The 17,381-nt window shown below is 41.2% G+C and overlaps 1 protein-coding gene across 2 annotated transcripts in view; it reads left to right on the top strand.

The window, feature by feature from the left end:
- Positions 1-9,460, top strand: part of LOC115177123 (mannosyl-oligosaccharide 1,2-alpha-mannosidase IA) — a 226,980-nt gene extending 217,520 nt beyond the window's left edge. For both annotated transcript variants that reach the window (XM_029737661.1, XM_029737662.1), the window contains exons 10-12: positions 2,394-2,566; positions 5,436-5,551; positions 7,509-9,460. In XM_029737661.1, coding sequence (XP_029593521.1) covers positions 2,394-2,566; positions 5,436-5,551; positions 7,509-7,653 — 434 coding nt within the window. In that variant the 3' untranslated portion in view covers positions 7,654-9,460. The remainder of the gene's footprint in view (positions 1-2,393; positions 2,567-5,435; positions 5,552-7,508) is intronic.
- The last annotated feature ends 7,921 nt before the right edge of the window (positions 9,461-17,381 follow it).

The following is a 17,381-nucleotide window of genomic DNA, read 5'->3' on the forward strand; positions in this document are numbered from 1 at the left end:
GCCATATTCCAGTCTTTGCTAGCAAAACAGTCCTGTAGTTTAGCATCTGCTTCATCTGACCACTTTTTTTGTCACTGGTGCTTCCTGCTTTAATTTTTTGCTTGTAAGCAGGAATCAGGAGGATAGAGTTATGGTCAGATTTGCCAAATGGAGGGTGAGGGAGTAAAGGTGGTCTAGAATTTTTTTCCTTCTGGTTACACATTTAACATGCTGATAGAAATTAGATAAAGCTGATTTAAGTTTCCCTGTATTAAAGTCCCCGGCCACTAGGAGCGCCGCCTCTGGGTGAGCGTTTTTCTGTTTGCTTATGGCAGAATACAGCTCATTGAGTGGGGTTTTTGTGCCAGCCTCGGTCTGTGGTGGTATGTAGACAGCCATGAAAAATACAGATGAAAACTCTCTAGGTAGATAGTGTGGTCTACAGATTATAATGAGATACTCTACCTCAGGCGAGCAAAACCTCGAGACTGCACCAGCTATTGTTTACAAATATGCATAGGCCCCCACCTCGTGTCTTACCAGAGGCTGCTGTTCTGTCCTGCCGATAGAGTGTATAACCCGCCAGCTGTTTGTTCTTAATGTCGTTGTTCAGCCACGACTCGGTGAAACATAAGATATTACAGTTTTTAATGTCCCGTTGGTAGGATATACGCGCTTTCAGTTCGTCCCATTTATTTTCCAGCGATTGAACGTTAACTAGCAGAACAGAAGGCAAGGGCAGATTAGGCACTTGTTGCCTGACCCTTACAAGGCATCCTGATCTCTTTCCGCGAAACCTACGTTTCCTTTTCCAGCGAATCACGGGGATCTGGGCATGGTCCGGTGTCTGTAGTATATCCCTCCCGTCTGACTCATTGAAGAAGAAATCCTCATCCAATTTGAGGTGAGTAATCCCAGTTCTGATGTCCAGAAACTCTTTTCGGGTAGCAGCAACATTATGTATAAAACAAGTTACGAACAACGCAACATTTTTTTTTTTTTAAATAGCATGGTTGGTTAAGAGCCGTTAAGACAGCAGCCCCACCCTCCGTCACCATCTTTACATCCCTATATCAATTCAGACGAGAGAAAATGTCTGAACTTTTTCCGTCATTGGCTAATGTGCCTCGCTGTTGGGGAGGAGATGAAGGTTGATGTATAGAAACATAAAACAGTCAAAAGTTCAAAAGACAGATGGGCTCTCTGTCCTAAAAAGTGTTGAGAAAGTTGGAGTCAGTCGTGTGTACTGAAGTAGAAAGGAGATGATGTCAAGGAGTGAAATGCCACTGTTGCCATGGCTGCTCTCATTCCTCTCCTGCCAGATGGATGTTGTGACTGCAGTGAGTAAGTACAAAAATGTATGTACTTACTAAGGATTGCCCCTTTAACAGGCAGTGACCTTCATACAGCAGAACTATGTCCCCATTTGAACGTGATCCATTAACCTGTAAGATTTTTTTTAAATTCTGTCCACTGTCCCGCGACTGTCCTGCAAAATCGTTCCCTTGTCCCACATTTGGGCTTTTTACATGTGGTCACCCTAATTTCACCAGTGGAAGCTTTGCTACTGCAACATGTAACACCATCTTTTCGCATGTGAGGGGAATAACATTATTTCAACCCCACATGTGAACTTGCAATTCCACATGTGAAATATAACTGCATATCCGATATTCCAAATTGCAATTCACATGTGAGGTGAAACATGTTATTCTCCTCACGTGTTAACATGTGAACTCTAAATTTAATACATGTGAAAATATGGTTTCACATGTGAAATTTAAGCTTAACGTGTGTGCGATTTCACATGTGAAAATGCACATTTTACGTGTTTTTTTTGTAAGGGTTCTGCAAACGACCTGGCAAATATCCTACTACAGTTTGGGGAAAAAACATGCGTCATGTGACATACGTAGTAATACATACTCATCCTGATTGAGATTCAAAATGTGAAATGTTGCCATGCCAATGGTTTTACCCTGAACTCCAAATCTAAAAGAAATTGCTACCCAGAATAGCAACCATTGTGCTACTGTAGATGGGAATCTTGTTCACATGCTGTTGCTATGTCCTTCCAGAGTGGCAGCCGGCTAACAGAGACCGAATGTGTAGACCGTCTGGATTACAAGACCAACTGGGGAACAGCTCTTTATTGTAGAGCTCATTTTCCATGACGTTTTAGAGCGTAATGTCGGAATCCCGATTCTGTACCAGGGCTATAGTATTTATAGTGCGTTGCTAATTCACCCACAGCTATGTGGTTCGTTTTGATTTGTTTCAGTACCTCAGAAGACTGATTGAACAAACTATTAACTTAAAAATAAATTGACTCAAATAAAATTCTTCATCCCCCATGTTTTTTTTTAGTACATAATTTAATCTGTTCACTCTGTGTCTCTCTAATCTCCCTTTAGCTACGAAATTAGGGCCCGAGGCATTCCGATTCGACGGTGGGGTGGAAGCCACAGCGACCAGACTGAGTGACAGATACTACATCCTGCGGCCGGAGGTCATCGAGAGCTACATGTACATGTGGAGGTTGACCCATGACCCCAAGTACCGGGAGTGGGGCTGGGAGGCAGTGGAGGTGAGTCACACATACGTTAACGTTGCACAGTCTTCATGATGCAGCCATAATGTCACTAAACTAATGACTTGTTCCTCTGGTGCTTTATCTCCAAATTATCTTCTGGTTTTATTTGTTACATTTGGATCAGCATTGAGTTTAAACTGAGTGGAGATCTGATGCTTATCCTTAAAGTGCATTTAACAAGGATGTGTAAAGAACATTAAAACCGTGATTCTGGAATGTGTTTTTGAAATATGATTAAAAACCTCAATAGAGACAATCATATCCCACATACAGATGTTGGATCTTAACTTGATCACTCTTGTGGCAGAGAATTTTCCTGCTGCATCAGGAAATTCAAATGAGTCCCTGAAAAATAGCAGTTAAGAAATGACCATACCAGACACTTTTGGATAACATAAATAGGAAACAAATAAAATAATAACAATAGGTTACACCAACAGTTTACATTCATACAGTTTCGGGTTAATTGCCATAGTAGATTTGCCATGGTAAACGATTATAAACTTTATTTCTATTGCACGGAATGTTTGTCAAATAGATACATCGCCCTTCTGTTCAAAAAGGACTACCGTAAATTCCGGACTATAAGCCGCAACTTTTTTCCCACGCTTTGAACTTCGCGGCTTAAACAATGACGCGGCTAATATATGGATTTTTCCCGCTTTCAAATTTGTGGGTCCTGACAGCGTGGAGCATTGTCAAAAAATCCACTATCATCAACGGGTTTCGAAAGGCTGGACTGCTGCGTGTTGAAGAGGGCTTAGCGGGGGATTTGCCTCCGGATGAAAGTGACGAGAGCGACAATAAAAACGATCCAATATCGGATGAAGCAATTCTGAGGCTATTCAACTCCGACACCGAAGGAGATGGTTTCAGTGCACAGGAGGAGGAAGATAGTGACCAATGACTTTCTTGGTAGGCTACTGTTTACTGCTAATTTTTTATTTTTTGTTACAAGCCGTGTTTCGTTAAAGCCTATTTATTTTTGTTACAAGCCGTGTTTCGTTAAAGCCTATTTATTTTTGTTGCAAACCGTGCTTCGTTAAAGCCTATTTATTTTTGTTACAAGCCGTGTTTCGTTAAAGCCTATTTATTTTTGTTACAAGCCGTGTTTCGTTAAAGCCTGTGTAAAGTTCATTTGTTTCAATGTACCGGTAGGCACCTGCGGCTTATAGACATGTGCGGCTTATTTATGTTAAAAAAAAATTTAAAATGTAATTCAGTGGGTGCGGTTTATATTCAGGTGCGCTTAATAGTCCGGAAATTACGGTAAGTTGTTCTGATTACAATACCAACCGTGAGTGTTGAATTTAGTCAATCACTGAGCTGACCAACTGAGCTAATTGATCAGTTCAGTGATTGACTAAATTCAACACACCTGGTCTTCCAGGTCGGTTAAATCAAAAACCAGCATACACTGCGGCTCTCCAGGAATAGGGTTGCCTACCCCAAACTGTTAACCTTCGAGTTGTTTCGGTTTTAACCCTGTAAACCAGGGCTGTCCAACTCATTCCATGGAGGGCCTAGTGTCTGCAGGTTTGAGTTTATTCCTTTCAATTAAGCCCTGGACAACCAGGTGTGGGGAGTTCCTTACTAATTAGTGACCTTAATTCATCAATCAAGTGAGGAGCGAAAACCCACAGACACTTGGCCCTCCGTGGAATGAGTTTGACAGCTGTGCTGTAACCCTACGGAATGAATCCTGTAAACACGTGGAATTAATGCGTCAAAAAAAGACATTCGTCCATGAGTCAAAGGGTACTGGGCCGGATTCAAAGCCATGCCGACTCTGGCATATGTGTGCCGGGGTTAGTGGCTGTAACCGTTGGACCACATAGGCACTGAGAAAACCAATCATTAGATAAAAAACAAATCTGATATTCCCCCTACGACGAAAGGGTTCAAATTGAGGTCTGACATCTGTACTGGTCTCTGTCCATGCGTATTCTCTTGAGGAACTAATGTACAGCACATATAATTGAACATGGTCAATGTCCTTCGATGCTACGTCTAACAAGGCAGTGTGAGGGCAGAACTAGCCAGGCTGATTAGCATATTACTGCCCCTTGACAAAAGCAGACTAATGCACCATAATTAACACAGACCCCTGTTCTTACTGTTGCATCTGCACGAGAAAGAAGCAAAGTGTGGGTTTTGTCAACCTTTGTGCCCCATAATTAATGCATGTGTCAGTCTGATCACACATCCCAACCCCTCGTTGTAATGGCTAAGGGGATTGGGAGCCACGTTATTAGCTTTGCCCCCATTCACCACCTCAACCCCAAACTCTTGTTCTCACTCGTGCTACTGGATGCCGTTGAATATTGTATAAGGTGCCCCAGACAAGACCTTAATGTAAGTAGGCTTTATGTTTGATGTCGTATGAGTTGAGTGTGCTGTGAGGTAAAAGAGGGTGTTTGAGGACGCGGTAATAGGTTGATGCATCTGTCTCTGGCTCAGTTGGTAGAGCATGGTGTTTGCAACGCCAGCATGGTGTGTGCAACGCCAGGGTTGTGGGTTCGATTCCCACGGGGGGCCAGTACAAAACCAATTAAAACATTTTTATGAAATGTATGCATTCACTACTGTAAATCGCTCTGGATAAGAGCGTCTGCTAAATGACTAAAATGTAAATGTAAAATGTCTCCGTAAACAACCTTATGTTCCCTTATTAGGGTTGTGCAACTCCAGTACTTGAGAGCTGCAGTCCTACTACTGGAAGTTTGATTTGATATGAATTGCAGTCATTACATCGATAGGTAGGAAGATACTGTCTGTGCCCATTGGCTAACTACTGGTATAGTACATGCCCATTTTGACATTAACATCCCTCCTGCGCTCTTCTTTCTATTCTTCTCCCCAGGCTCTGGAGCAACACTGCAGAGTCGAAGCTGGTTTCTCTGGGATCCGAGATGTGTACGCCCAGACAGTCAGCCATGATAACATGCAACAAAGCTTTTTCCTTTCCGAGACACTCAAGTAAGTCTAACATGGCCAGTCAACATCCCCCCCTACTGAGAATATACCAGCAAACACTTAGCTTTTTTTGATTTGTAAATGCCTACAGAGCTTCTTCCACTAAGTGTAAGTGGCATTTACAGTTTCTGAGAAGTAGTAAGAAGTAAATGGCAATTGCAGTGTAAAGCCCCCTAGACTCGATCGAATTAGCATAATAAAAAAATCCCCATCAAAATCCGTTAGTTTAAGCTCGAGATATCTTTTTTGCACGGGCTGCTTCTCAATCCACTGCATCCACCGATGTCGCCCTTCCGCATCTCCGATGAAAGGTGGCAGAGCTAGATGCGGGGTTTGTCAGACCATGAGACGTCCCGAAAAATCTGTCTTCTCACGAAGACGTCTGTAGTAGTTTGACCCCTCTATGGGAAGATGATACTCTCATGAACACGTACATGTTGGTTGTTTTGCTCTAGGACGCCCACAAGCCTCACAAGAAAATAAAAAATAAAAGAATTCCTGATCTTCCTTATATCTCTCAGATATAGGATAGACAGTTCAGAACAAACTTCCTTTAGATTTTTGGGGGAACTATCTCTTTGTTAGTCCATGTATGAAGCTGTTATTCAATGCATTTCTATGGGTTAATAGCAGTAAGGCTAAATTCAATGTTTCATCATGTCAAGTCCTGACCAGTAATAGGGGTTATTTGTATTGTAGTTTGGTCAGGACGTGGCAGAGGGTATTTGTTTTATGTGGGTCGGGGTGGTGGTTTGCTTAGAAGTGTGTTTGATTTATTATTTCCGGGTTTTGGGTTATGTTCTATGTTCTCTCTAGTTTAGTATTTCTATGTTAGGTAATTGGGTGTTGGACTCTCAATTGGAGGCAGGTGTTTGTAGTTGCCTTTGATTGAGAGTCCTATATATAGGTATGTGTTTTGTTTGTGTTTTGTGGGAGATTGTTCTGTGTATAGCCTTGTGCCTTACCAAACTGTTATTTGTCGTTGTGTCTTTTGTGTACGTGTTTATTTTGGTTTCCCTTCTTTTCTTTAATAAAGAAGATGAGTGCACATTTCCCCGCTGCGTCTTGGTCCGCTTTATCTGACGGCAACCGTTACACATCAAATAATAGTTTTATTTTTATACCTTAAAGGATCCTAAAACTTAAAATCAAATAGATAGATAAATGATCCTTGGTATGACCATCTTAAAACAATTCCATACGTTAGCTTAGTAGATCCCCCTGGCTTAGACTCTATAGGGTTTTAAAGCATGCAGAAATGTTTTCTCGTTAGCTATGGTATACACTTTCCACCCTATTGACTTGTCTGTCTATCGTGAGAACACTCACATTAGTCTAAGATATTCACACAATATGTTGAGTGCACTCAAGCGCAGTATCTTAATTTCAACATTTACAGATAAACCTTATCATGAAAGGAATAGAAATTGAGGAATTCAGATTGAGCTGAAAGACTCCATTTAGCCCCCCTCTCAGACTCCGTTTGCTCTGGGCTGGTTAAGTGATGTGGACAATCCACATAGTGATGTTGTTTCAGATCGTGAGGAACGTGTGAGTGTCGTCTGGGCCCCCTTAGATTAAGAACCCTTAAAAACGTTGGTGGGAAAATGGAAAAAGCTGTGTTTTATACTAAATCTTTTCAGGAGAGATAAGATGAATTATAATCTCCACACAGGCTTTAAATAAAGCACACGCTTCACCTTGCTGTTGTTCATCACGTATTGTATTCGTCAATAATTAATTCAATAGGTGTGAGACATTACAAAAGAGACTTGTTTCATCGGTAATTAATCTATCACTGCCCAACCATGATTAAAAAATGGTTTTATTGGCTCCTACAATAGCATTATAGCCATGTTGTATTTGCTTAGATACCCGTAGTCTAGGAGAAAACTAGCCAGCCAATCCTTTATTCTAGCCGTTCATTTCCCCAGACACTGACTCTGTTTGTACCTCTCAGGTATCTATACCTGCTCTTCTCTGACGATGACCTGCTGCCTCTGGAGGACTGGGTGTTCAACACGGAAGCTCACCCCTTGCCCGTCGTCCGCAAGAGCTGCCTACAGGGGGAGGGAGGGACACACGACAAGACGACCTCGGAGTAGCAACCTACTGTACAACCACTGCACAACTCACCTGGATACAGACACAGAGTAACACGTATTCTTACATCACATGCATACGAACACACACATAGACACACACATGACAACATTACACACAGGTAACAACACCACAACAAGATGCAGGGCCAACGTCCCTTGGGCCCTGTCACAGACTCTCAATTCCTTTCCAGTAAAGGATCTTGTCGCATACGCTGTGATTGTATAATCTTGAGCCGGGTCGGGACTACTTCCTGCCGGCGTTACTTTCTGTGGACAATCAGGACGAACATGATTTTCATGAAAAGAGCACCTTTTTTTCTTTCCTTCTTTCCTCTGTGAGGAAACCAAGAGTATCTTGCAGACCCAAATGTAATGGGAAGAGTGCTGTATTATGGGCCATATTGAGAGAGAGAGAGAGAGAGAGAGAGAGAGAGAGAGAACCACTGAGCTTTTGTTTTGATTCCGTTTTTCACCGCAATCAATTCATGATTTCACTTGATCTTGTCATGGCTTTTTTCTCTGTCTCTTTGACCAAAGTTGTTTGTTTTTTTGTTCAACCCCTCATAATTCCCTTAACACATCATTTCTGTGGTGAGAGTTGACCAATAGTAAGATGACAGACTAATAGGAAGGTTTGAATGGTGTTGAATATTAAATGTATAGACAATTGTGAAATGTAATACTCTAAATCCACCTTGAAAAGGATTGTTTATTCAGAGTTTCCTTGCAGAAACAGGTTAAATGAATAATAACAGGCATGGGAAAAATTGAAAACTGAAGAGGTTGTTGGGGGAGAGGGAGTGTCTTACATGTCCAGGGACCATTTTTATAAATTGTTTGTCTTTATCATTTGTTTAGAGTACAATACTGGTGACATATTTTCATCAGGGCAAGTCAGCGTAACTTCACATTGTGTGAGACCTGTGACTTTAACACAACTGTCAGTCCTGTTATTGTAACACAAGTGTCGGTCCTGTGACTGTAACACTAGTGTAAGTCATGTTACTGTAGCACTGTAGAACGAGTGTCAGTCCTGTGACTGTAATACTACAGAACGAGTGTCAGTCGTGTTACTGTAACATTATAGAACGAGTGTCAGTCCTGTGACTGTAATACTACAGAACGAGTGTCAGTCCTGTGACCAACACCGTAACACAAGTGTCAGTCATGTTACTGTAACACTATAGAACGAGTGTCAGTCCTGTGACTAAAACAGAAGGTCTCAGCCTGTTACTGTGACACAAGTGTCAGTTCTGTGACTCCAACACAAGTGTCAGTCCTGCTACTGTAACACAAGCACTCACAACCACCCCAGAGGCAAGATCACCACAGCTTGTCCCAGTCGCTTAGTATGACTGGGCTCAAATATGCTTGCCAAAGTTAACAGCCCTCATCGAGAGCTCCAGCTCTCTCAAATCCACAGTGGGGAAAGTTAGGCTTGAGGCTAAGGGTTTCCTAAAATGCATTCCGTAGAGGGGAATGTGAACGGCGCTTTCCTATTTCATCCTTATACGTATCATCACAGCTGTCCAATACAGAGAGAATGTGCTGTACATACCTGGATGAATGTAAGGGTCCCCTGTATTAGCTGATCTTGACTTTCTTTTGTGATTTATTTTACTTAATTACATCATTATTTTCATTGCTTTTTCATTTGCTTCCCTCAGGTGTTTCTGTAAAAGAGGAAAAACGTTTGACTTTAATTTTAGTTCTGGTTGATATGAATTATTGGTATTACTTATCTTTCATTGTTGAATATTTTCAAATACTGATAAAAGACCTGTGCAACTTTGTACATTTAAAGCAACTTCATTTGCATTTTTTGTTGTTGTCTGTCCCTAATATTACTGCTTATGGTTTTTACTGTATGGAGTGTTAAATCTATGTTTGATCTCACCTTCCAACACATTGACTGAGTGTATTTCCTGAATACACTGTCAACTTAACCTATTGATATGGAAAACCTAAGATCTTCGCCATACTTCACATATGAAACCGCATCACGTATCTGTACCACCAATGCTGCAATTGGCAAAGCTCTGCTTTCTGTAGCTTTGTGCTCCAGGTCTACCAATACAACGTTTCCTATACCTTAGCAACCAAGGCTGTCAACATCAATATCAGACAAGATCATTCTCCATAACATCAAGGTTAGAAATATTTGTTCACATTGTAGTTCAGGGCCCACATTCACAAAACCTTCTTAAGAAGCTTTTTAAGTTTTTGCGTAAGAAGTGGTTTGTGAATCTGGGCCCAAGTACACAAACCACTGCAGGGGAATGGGTGTTTGGTTGAGTGAAGTCAGTGGGTGCTTGGTTAAATGAAGCCAGAAGGTACAGTGTGAAAGAGTGATCCGAACATAGAAGGGCACGCCAGCTAAGCCTTCAAGCAGTCTGTACATTGAGTACAACTCTTGTGAAGGTAGTTCTTCGCATAACATCGAGACATACTTTATGCCATCTATGTCATCTATGTCTCAAAGACTCAACAACTTGCGCAGTGTTGGGGAGTAGTGAACTACATGCAGTTCAACTAGTAATTTGACTACATTTTGCAGTAGCTTAGTGGTAGTTGAACAAATTTCAAATCCTAGGTAGTGTTTTCAGTAGTTAACTTTTTCACAATGTAGCGGTGTAGCTAACTACTGGAACTACACACTACTTTTTTGGCAAAAAAACAAATATGGGTGAAGTAGGAAATAATTCCCTTTCTTTTTTGGCATTAGACCTGGAACATTTTCACTTGGAAAAATCGTTTTTGTGTTTAATAGGCTAAATTACACCTTCTGTTAACATATAACCCCAAAGTGATTGGTTCTTGCCATTTGTTGTCTATGACATTTCCGATTTACATATAATCATTTATCACAAAATAGTTTGGATGTAATGAACTCATTCAAAGTAACTTTGAGTAAACTGCATATTATTCAGGGTAGCTTTAATGTAGATTAATTTCTTCCAGTGTGAAGTAATTGGTAGCTTGGTAAACTATATTTTCAGAGTAGCTTCCCCACACTGGTTTTATGCTGCTTGGATTCATTGCTAGTATATCAGTCTGCGTTTAATGGAATTTTTCCTCATTGATTTTCATGAGAGGAGATGAGGTGCTCACTGAGTGATGAAATGTGATTAATTGTTGGCACAGGGGAAGTTCATTACAGATTTAATTGATGGGGGGGGAGTCTCCAAGATAGGTAAGGTTCCAGCAATTAGGAATCAAAAATGAATAATGTGAGTTTAGTCATCACACCAATGGAACACAGGAGGGCCAATTTCATTTCATTCTGCTCCAAATAGTATACCTTCACATGTAACCAGAAGGACTCATCCAAATCAAGTTATTAGAATTGTATTATATTTTGTCAACAGAGCAAACGTACGTTGCTTAGGTAATGGTTTAAGTCAAGCAGACAAAAACAAACAGACAATAGTCTTTTCTAACAAATGCCTGAAATTCTCCCCCTTTCTTACCTTTACACAATGTTTTTTGGAGTCAAACAGAGACAAAGACATGCTGACATACTAAGAGATGCCTTAGCTTTAATAAGGTCTTAGAAAGAAAGAAGGTGAGAGAAAGGGAGCACGGTGTGCATCCATGAGCAGCCCTGTTCGGTGTTGGGGGCTACGGATGGGGGGGATTACTGTACATTTGAATGCACCTGGGACTGATACTGATAATCCCTCCTGTCTTTTCCCCCCGTAATAATTCCAGTGAAACAGAGCAGAGGAGACGGTGGGGGCCAGCCACTGCTGCTTAGTGAGCGGCCATCGTTATCTTCCTCTCACAGCTTGGTCTCGGCGGCCCCACACGGCTCACTTACGGCCTCCATCGCTCTCCCCGTGCTGGGGCCCTATGTGCATGTACTGCGATCAATATGGCCGCCTCGCAGAGGAAGGCCCGACAACGCTTGGCGTGGACATGGTGTGTGTGTGGACAACAAAGGGGAATGGCAGGGGATTTATATTATCGTCTGTGTGCACTGTAAAGAAGAGGGGAGGGAGATGTGTTGTATTAGCATATGCCTGCTCACTTCCCTCTGTCTCTTCCGATGACCAGGGAGGCAGCGAGACAGACTATAATTCAAGGCTGTTTCCTTATTCAACCTCCCTCTTCAAGGGATGAAATTAAGATCAAGATTTGACTTCATGCTCAATGGCTTTTACTCCCGCCCCCTCTCTCTCCCTGTGTCTTGTCTGTGCGCACTTTCATGGTTTGTTAAGTGGTTATTTTCTCTCAGGGTTTTGAAGAGTAAAAAATTAGAAACAATTGAACGATTTTCAGGATAATACTTCAGCAAAAAATAAGAAACTGCCCATATCTAATCTTGTGAAAGGACGGTTTGTTTTAGTTTTAGACCGCTCTTTGCGGTGAAAGGCCAATTTTCCAAAGGCAGACAATTCCGTGTCATTGTTCAATAGAAAAAGATGGAAGACCCAGAGCAGGCCTGAATATGACAGACTAAAGGTCAAACAATGGAGGCAGAAACATTAAGCATTTCCCCAAGCATTATCAAATTCTAATGAACCTCTTTCCTTTCAGATTCAATGAATCTCTATCCTCGCTCAATTCTATTCTTCTGTTCTTGTGTTTCCCTCAGTTGGAGATATAGCAGTTTAATGGCTGCTTTTGTTACAGTACGATGAAAATGGAGCACACCATTTATAGTATAGCATCTGTTGATGTATTGGATACAAGTGTTGCTCTAATCTAACTCTGCTTTATTTGGGTGGGGAGAACTGATGCTTGCGGTTGCTTGGAAGACAGAACTGCATTCAGTGAGAAGGATATTGATTCGAATGCATTGCCAAGAGAACGAAATACATACCTTTAGGAGATAATTACACTTTATTTGATGAGTTTAAAGGTTTCATGATTAGATTACGTGGCTAATGAAAACGGATGTTTTTGTCCAATTTCATGATTATCAAATCTAAATGTCAAAATTGTATGATGTTGGGAAATGATCCTATTTTTCCAGGGCATACAGGCATACTCACATTTCTGTTCAACATTATCATAATAGAATGGAATTTTCCATGGTGTCTTCCAAGTCATCCAGCTTGTGAGAGGAGACAAGGATTTGTGTTTTCCCCAACTGTGTGCGTGTGAAAGGGGATAGCTAATCAGTTGCTCAACTGAATGCATTCAACCGAAGTGTGTCTTCTGGATTTAACCTAAATCAGAGAGGTGTGGGGGGCTGCCTTAATCGACATCCACATTATTGGCACCCGGGGAGCAGTTGTTGTTGGGGGTTAACTGCCATAGTCAAGGGCAGAACAGCAGATTTTTCCACCATGCCGGCTCGGGGATTCGAACCAGCGACCTTTCAGTTACTGGCCCAACGCTCGTGACTCTGGGTGCATGTGGGTGTGTGTTGAGCAGATTCCCCAGACAACGGTGTGCTGATTGGTCTGTCAGAAAACTGCATCGCTAGCACTTCTCAAGGTCCAATAGTCCTGGGTCACCCAGCTACCAACACCTTGTTAGGGAGAGGATGCAATCACAGCTGCATCATCAGCTGCTAACACAGACATCCACAATAGCACTGGGACCTCATGTTCATTAGAGCACAGTGTAGCAAAATATTTTACAACGAAAACAGAAATAAACCTTTCTTATTGGACAATTCCAGATAGTACCTCCTCGTTTCGGAACGTTTCCTTCCATTTTATTACTAGTGAACACAACCCTCATGAATACTGAGTTCAACAGAAGAAGACATCCAGTGAAGGAATCTGTTCAAAAGTCTATTCAGTGAACTATTGCATGATTCGTACTGTAGTTTGCAGGATTGCATGGTAATTCAAGGTCACACGGGTCAGGGTTAAAATTACAGAGAAGACAATGTGGGCGAAACAACAATGTCGAATTATTCTGCCTCAGTAAACGTCAATGACTGTTTATGCTGTGTTTGGAGCTGGTGATTTGCGGTCTGTCAGCAGTTGCCAGAGTGAAGGAGGCTCTTATACCAATTAATGTTGAATTTTTTTTCTCCTGAGGCTTTGAATAATCAGAGAACTTATTTCAGAATGTCTGTCCTGATTAATCTAACGCAAATTTTGTCTACCAAGTTCATTGTAATTAATATCCAGTTGTCACTCACAGCGCCGTATACTATGCATATCGCCCTCTCTGTGACATTACAGTGACCGCAGCTTGGAGAGAATTAAGGCATTCAAAACTTTGGAATGAGCCCTATTTTCTCAGCAGGTGGTGTTTTGACAATGGTTTGAGGGCTCTCTCTATCTCTCTCTTCAGATATTATGGATTTTCATATAGGAGATAGTTTTGTCTTGTTATTGTGCAGGTGCTTTTGAATGGGCTTCATACCATTGTTTTGTTTTAACAGCAGTATACTAAAATCAACATGGGTGTGAGGTTTGCCTAGTTTATTCCAAGCCATAACAATTTTGTTAAAGGAAAACCTGCCTTATGCTTTTAACACATCTCAATTATGTGTTCTGATGGGATTGTGCTAAAGCTTTTTGGAACGCACGTAGACTGACGACGCTCTAGAATACAAAATATGTTTACAGGATAATTGTTTAAACTGAAATGTGTTTTTGTTTGTGAAGATTGAAATGAAACTCATTGCTCTTAGATTCTGTTGTGTTTTACAGGATAATAGGCAGGCTATGCTTGATTTAAAGGTTGTTGCAATCACTTATTGCAATTCTAATGATTCAACCAGGTTCGAACAGCATTAAGTACCACATCCTTGAGAAGAATAACACTCACCAATGATTTTACATGAACATTTGCAGGGTTAGTTTGAATTGTGTGCTGGCATTATGTCTAGACTCTAAATAGTTACATGGACCTCTTCAACTGAGGAGCAGCAATAATCAATGTACAGATGCTGAGCCCTGAGTGGAGCTCTGGAGAAATCTTATCATCTTTGTAACTCTCAAACTATCGACTGGGATCATTTTGAACCAATAGGCATAATGTAGATCTCATAGCCCAAAGGTGGTTTCTTCAATTCTTTCAATTGTTCATGACTTTGTCAATCAACTTGTTCTTAATGCATTTAAATCATTTTGTTTTAGAAAATTCAACTCCTTTGTGGTCATTTTTTTTTGGGGGGGGGGGGGGGGCTGTATCATTGATTTTGACCAGGTAGACAGAACATCTATAGAGATATGTGACTCACCACCTGGATTCGGTCTTATGTAGCAAAATTTGAAATGTTTTATTTTTTTTATGTTGGTAAAAAGTAGAGACTCAGAGCTACAAAATGGTTTATCATACACTGCAGTTTTGAGTAACAATGGGAAAGTCATTCTGCTTTGAAAGTTGATACACTTGTAAACTCACTTTTGAGAAAAGATCCTTTGAATGTTTTGGTACCTACTGGAGAGCTCTCCTTTGTCTACACCCATTCAGCATTGTTCACACCCTCTTAAACCAGCCCCACCCATCTCTTTAAGGATTCACACGTGAGATCATGTGCTAAACAGTGAGTAGTGTAGTCAAGATTAAGACTAAAAGTGGTAGTAGCCTACAGTAAATAGTAGCAGCAACGTATGGCGTGTGTTAGGAGAGAGTCACGTGAATAGAGGCACTGCAGACTGTGCTGATGACTGGTCCGTCCGAACCACACATAAACAAGGGAATCTATATTCGGAGAGCTTGTTTCTGTCCTGCCCTTGACTTTGATGCAGGGCATGTGATGTCTATAGCCTCTTCGTCGCAAAACTCCCTGACCTTGCTATGTCCAGTCCAGGTGGTGCTTGTACAGGCATACCATCTATGGGAGGAAGGATGTCAGCGTTGTGCAGCAGGTGAAACCTGGTCCCGATTGAGTCCGAACACTCCTTTGCGACAACAACACCAGGCTCCAGAGCATCGAAGCTGTAAAACAGGAAATAACACACAAAAATTTGAAGACATTGCAACCTTGCACAACATCAAGTCACCTCCCAAGTTTAGATAAGAAGAAAAACCTCATACAATGCAATGAAAAAAATATTCACCTGATCTATGGCAGGCATTAGCCGGAGAATACAGGGATATTGGTGATATAACTCCCTGCTATCAACCAGGGAGTTATATCCAGGATCAAAACAACCTACGAACAAAATATTTATTCAATGAGAAGTGTTATATAAATACCTGAATTTGTATAATACCCTCCAATATTCAATATGTGCAACTTGTTTTGGGATTTTGGTTACTATAACATTTGGTTGAAGTGACTGAGGATTTGGGCATACTTTTAGAAACATCCTGCCATACGCCCTACCATTCCAATTGTTTCACTGGCAGCGATGCTAATGCTAATTGTCGCTCAAGATCAATTAATAACTTTTTGTCAATAAAAGTAAGTATATACGCTACCGTTCAAAAGTTTGGGGTCACTTAGAAATGTCCTTGTTTTTGAAAGAAAAGCTGCTTTTTATCCATTAAAATAACATCAAATTGATCAGAAATACAGTGTAGACATTGTAAATGTTGTAACTGACTATTGTAGCTGATTTTTTATGGAATATCTACATAGGTGTACAGAGGCCCATTATCAGCAACCATCACTCCTGTGTTCCAATGGCACGTTGTGTTAGCTAATCCAAGTTTATCATTTAAAAAAAGGCTAATTGATCATTAGAAAACCCTTTTGCAATTATGTTAGCACAGCTGAAACCTGTTGTTCTGATTAAAGAAGCAATAAAACTGGCCTTCTTTAGACTAGTTGAGTATCTGGAACATCAGCATTTGTGAGTTCGATTACAGGCTCAAAATGGCCAGAAACAAATAACTTTCTTCTGAAACTCGTCAGTCTATTCCTGTTCTGAGAAATGAAGGCTATTCCATGCGAGAAATTGCCAAGAAACTGAAGATCTCGTACAACGCTGTGTACTGCACCCTTCACAGAACAGCGCAAACTGGCTCTAACCAGAATAGAAAGAAGAGTGGGAGGCCCCGGGGCACAACTGAGCAAGAGGACAAGTACATTAGAGTGTCTAGTTTGGTAGTTTCAGGGTTAAAAGTTCCCCCACAAAATGTAAGAGAGTTCTACAGAAGTATAAATGCCATGGTTGGCCTAGAGTTGAACCTTCTGTTTTGAGTTACCTCCAAAGGGGTGCAGTTTGTTTCTGTAGTGAAGTTACACTTCAATACCCACAGTTATCCAGAAATCAGTTGTGCAGTACCTAAAAAGACATTCATACAACATTAGACACCTGGGAAACCATTGCACTGCATTTTCAATGATTTTCATTCTGGATCTGTAATTGTACATCTGTTGTTCAGTCCCTGTGACAAAATTCAGCCACCATGCAATGAATCTCAACCCAAACAGTCAGTGAACTCCCATTCAAACACAAATTCCCACTGCGACCATAATAATATCAGTTCTACATCCCAACCTTTTTTGACCAACCAGACAACTCCGGAGATGGGATATATAGAGTTAGTTGTGGACATTGGGCCTGACGCCAGCCCTTCTGAGCCTCCAAGCTGTCCCGTGCCTGGGACTCCCCTGCTCTCCGGTGGCAATTTGATGAAAGAAACATTTGCATGATTCATGTCTAGCTTCTTTTCCAAGGACTCCTTCCCCCCGGTGTTTGACCAATGGCCCTCCACCTGCTTCCATTACCGTCCAATAGCGTCACCTGAGAGCAGTTTTTATTAGTTAGTTATTAATTTGGCAGATCATCATTTCACCTGCATCTACAGGTGTAATAGTTATTTTTGCACTTGTGTTCTACTTTATGAATAGCTGATTCACA

The sequence above is a fragment of the Salmo trutta genome, chromosome 37 (genome assembly GCF_901001165.1).
Source record: "Salmo trutta chromosome 37, fSalTru1.1, whole genome shotgun sequence".
NCBI lineage: Eukaryota > Metazoa > Chordata > Actinopteri > Salmoniformes > Salmonidae > Salmo > Salmo trutta.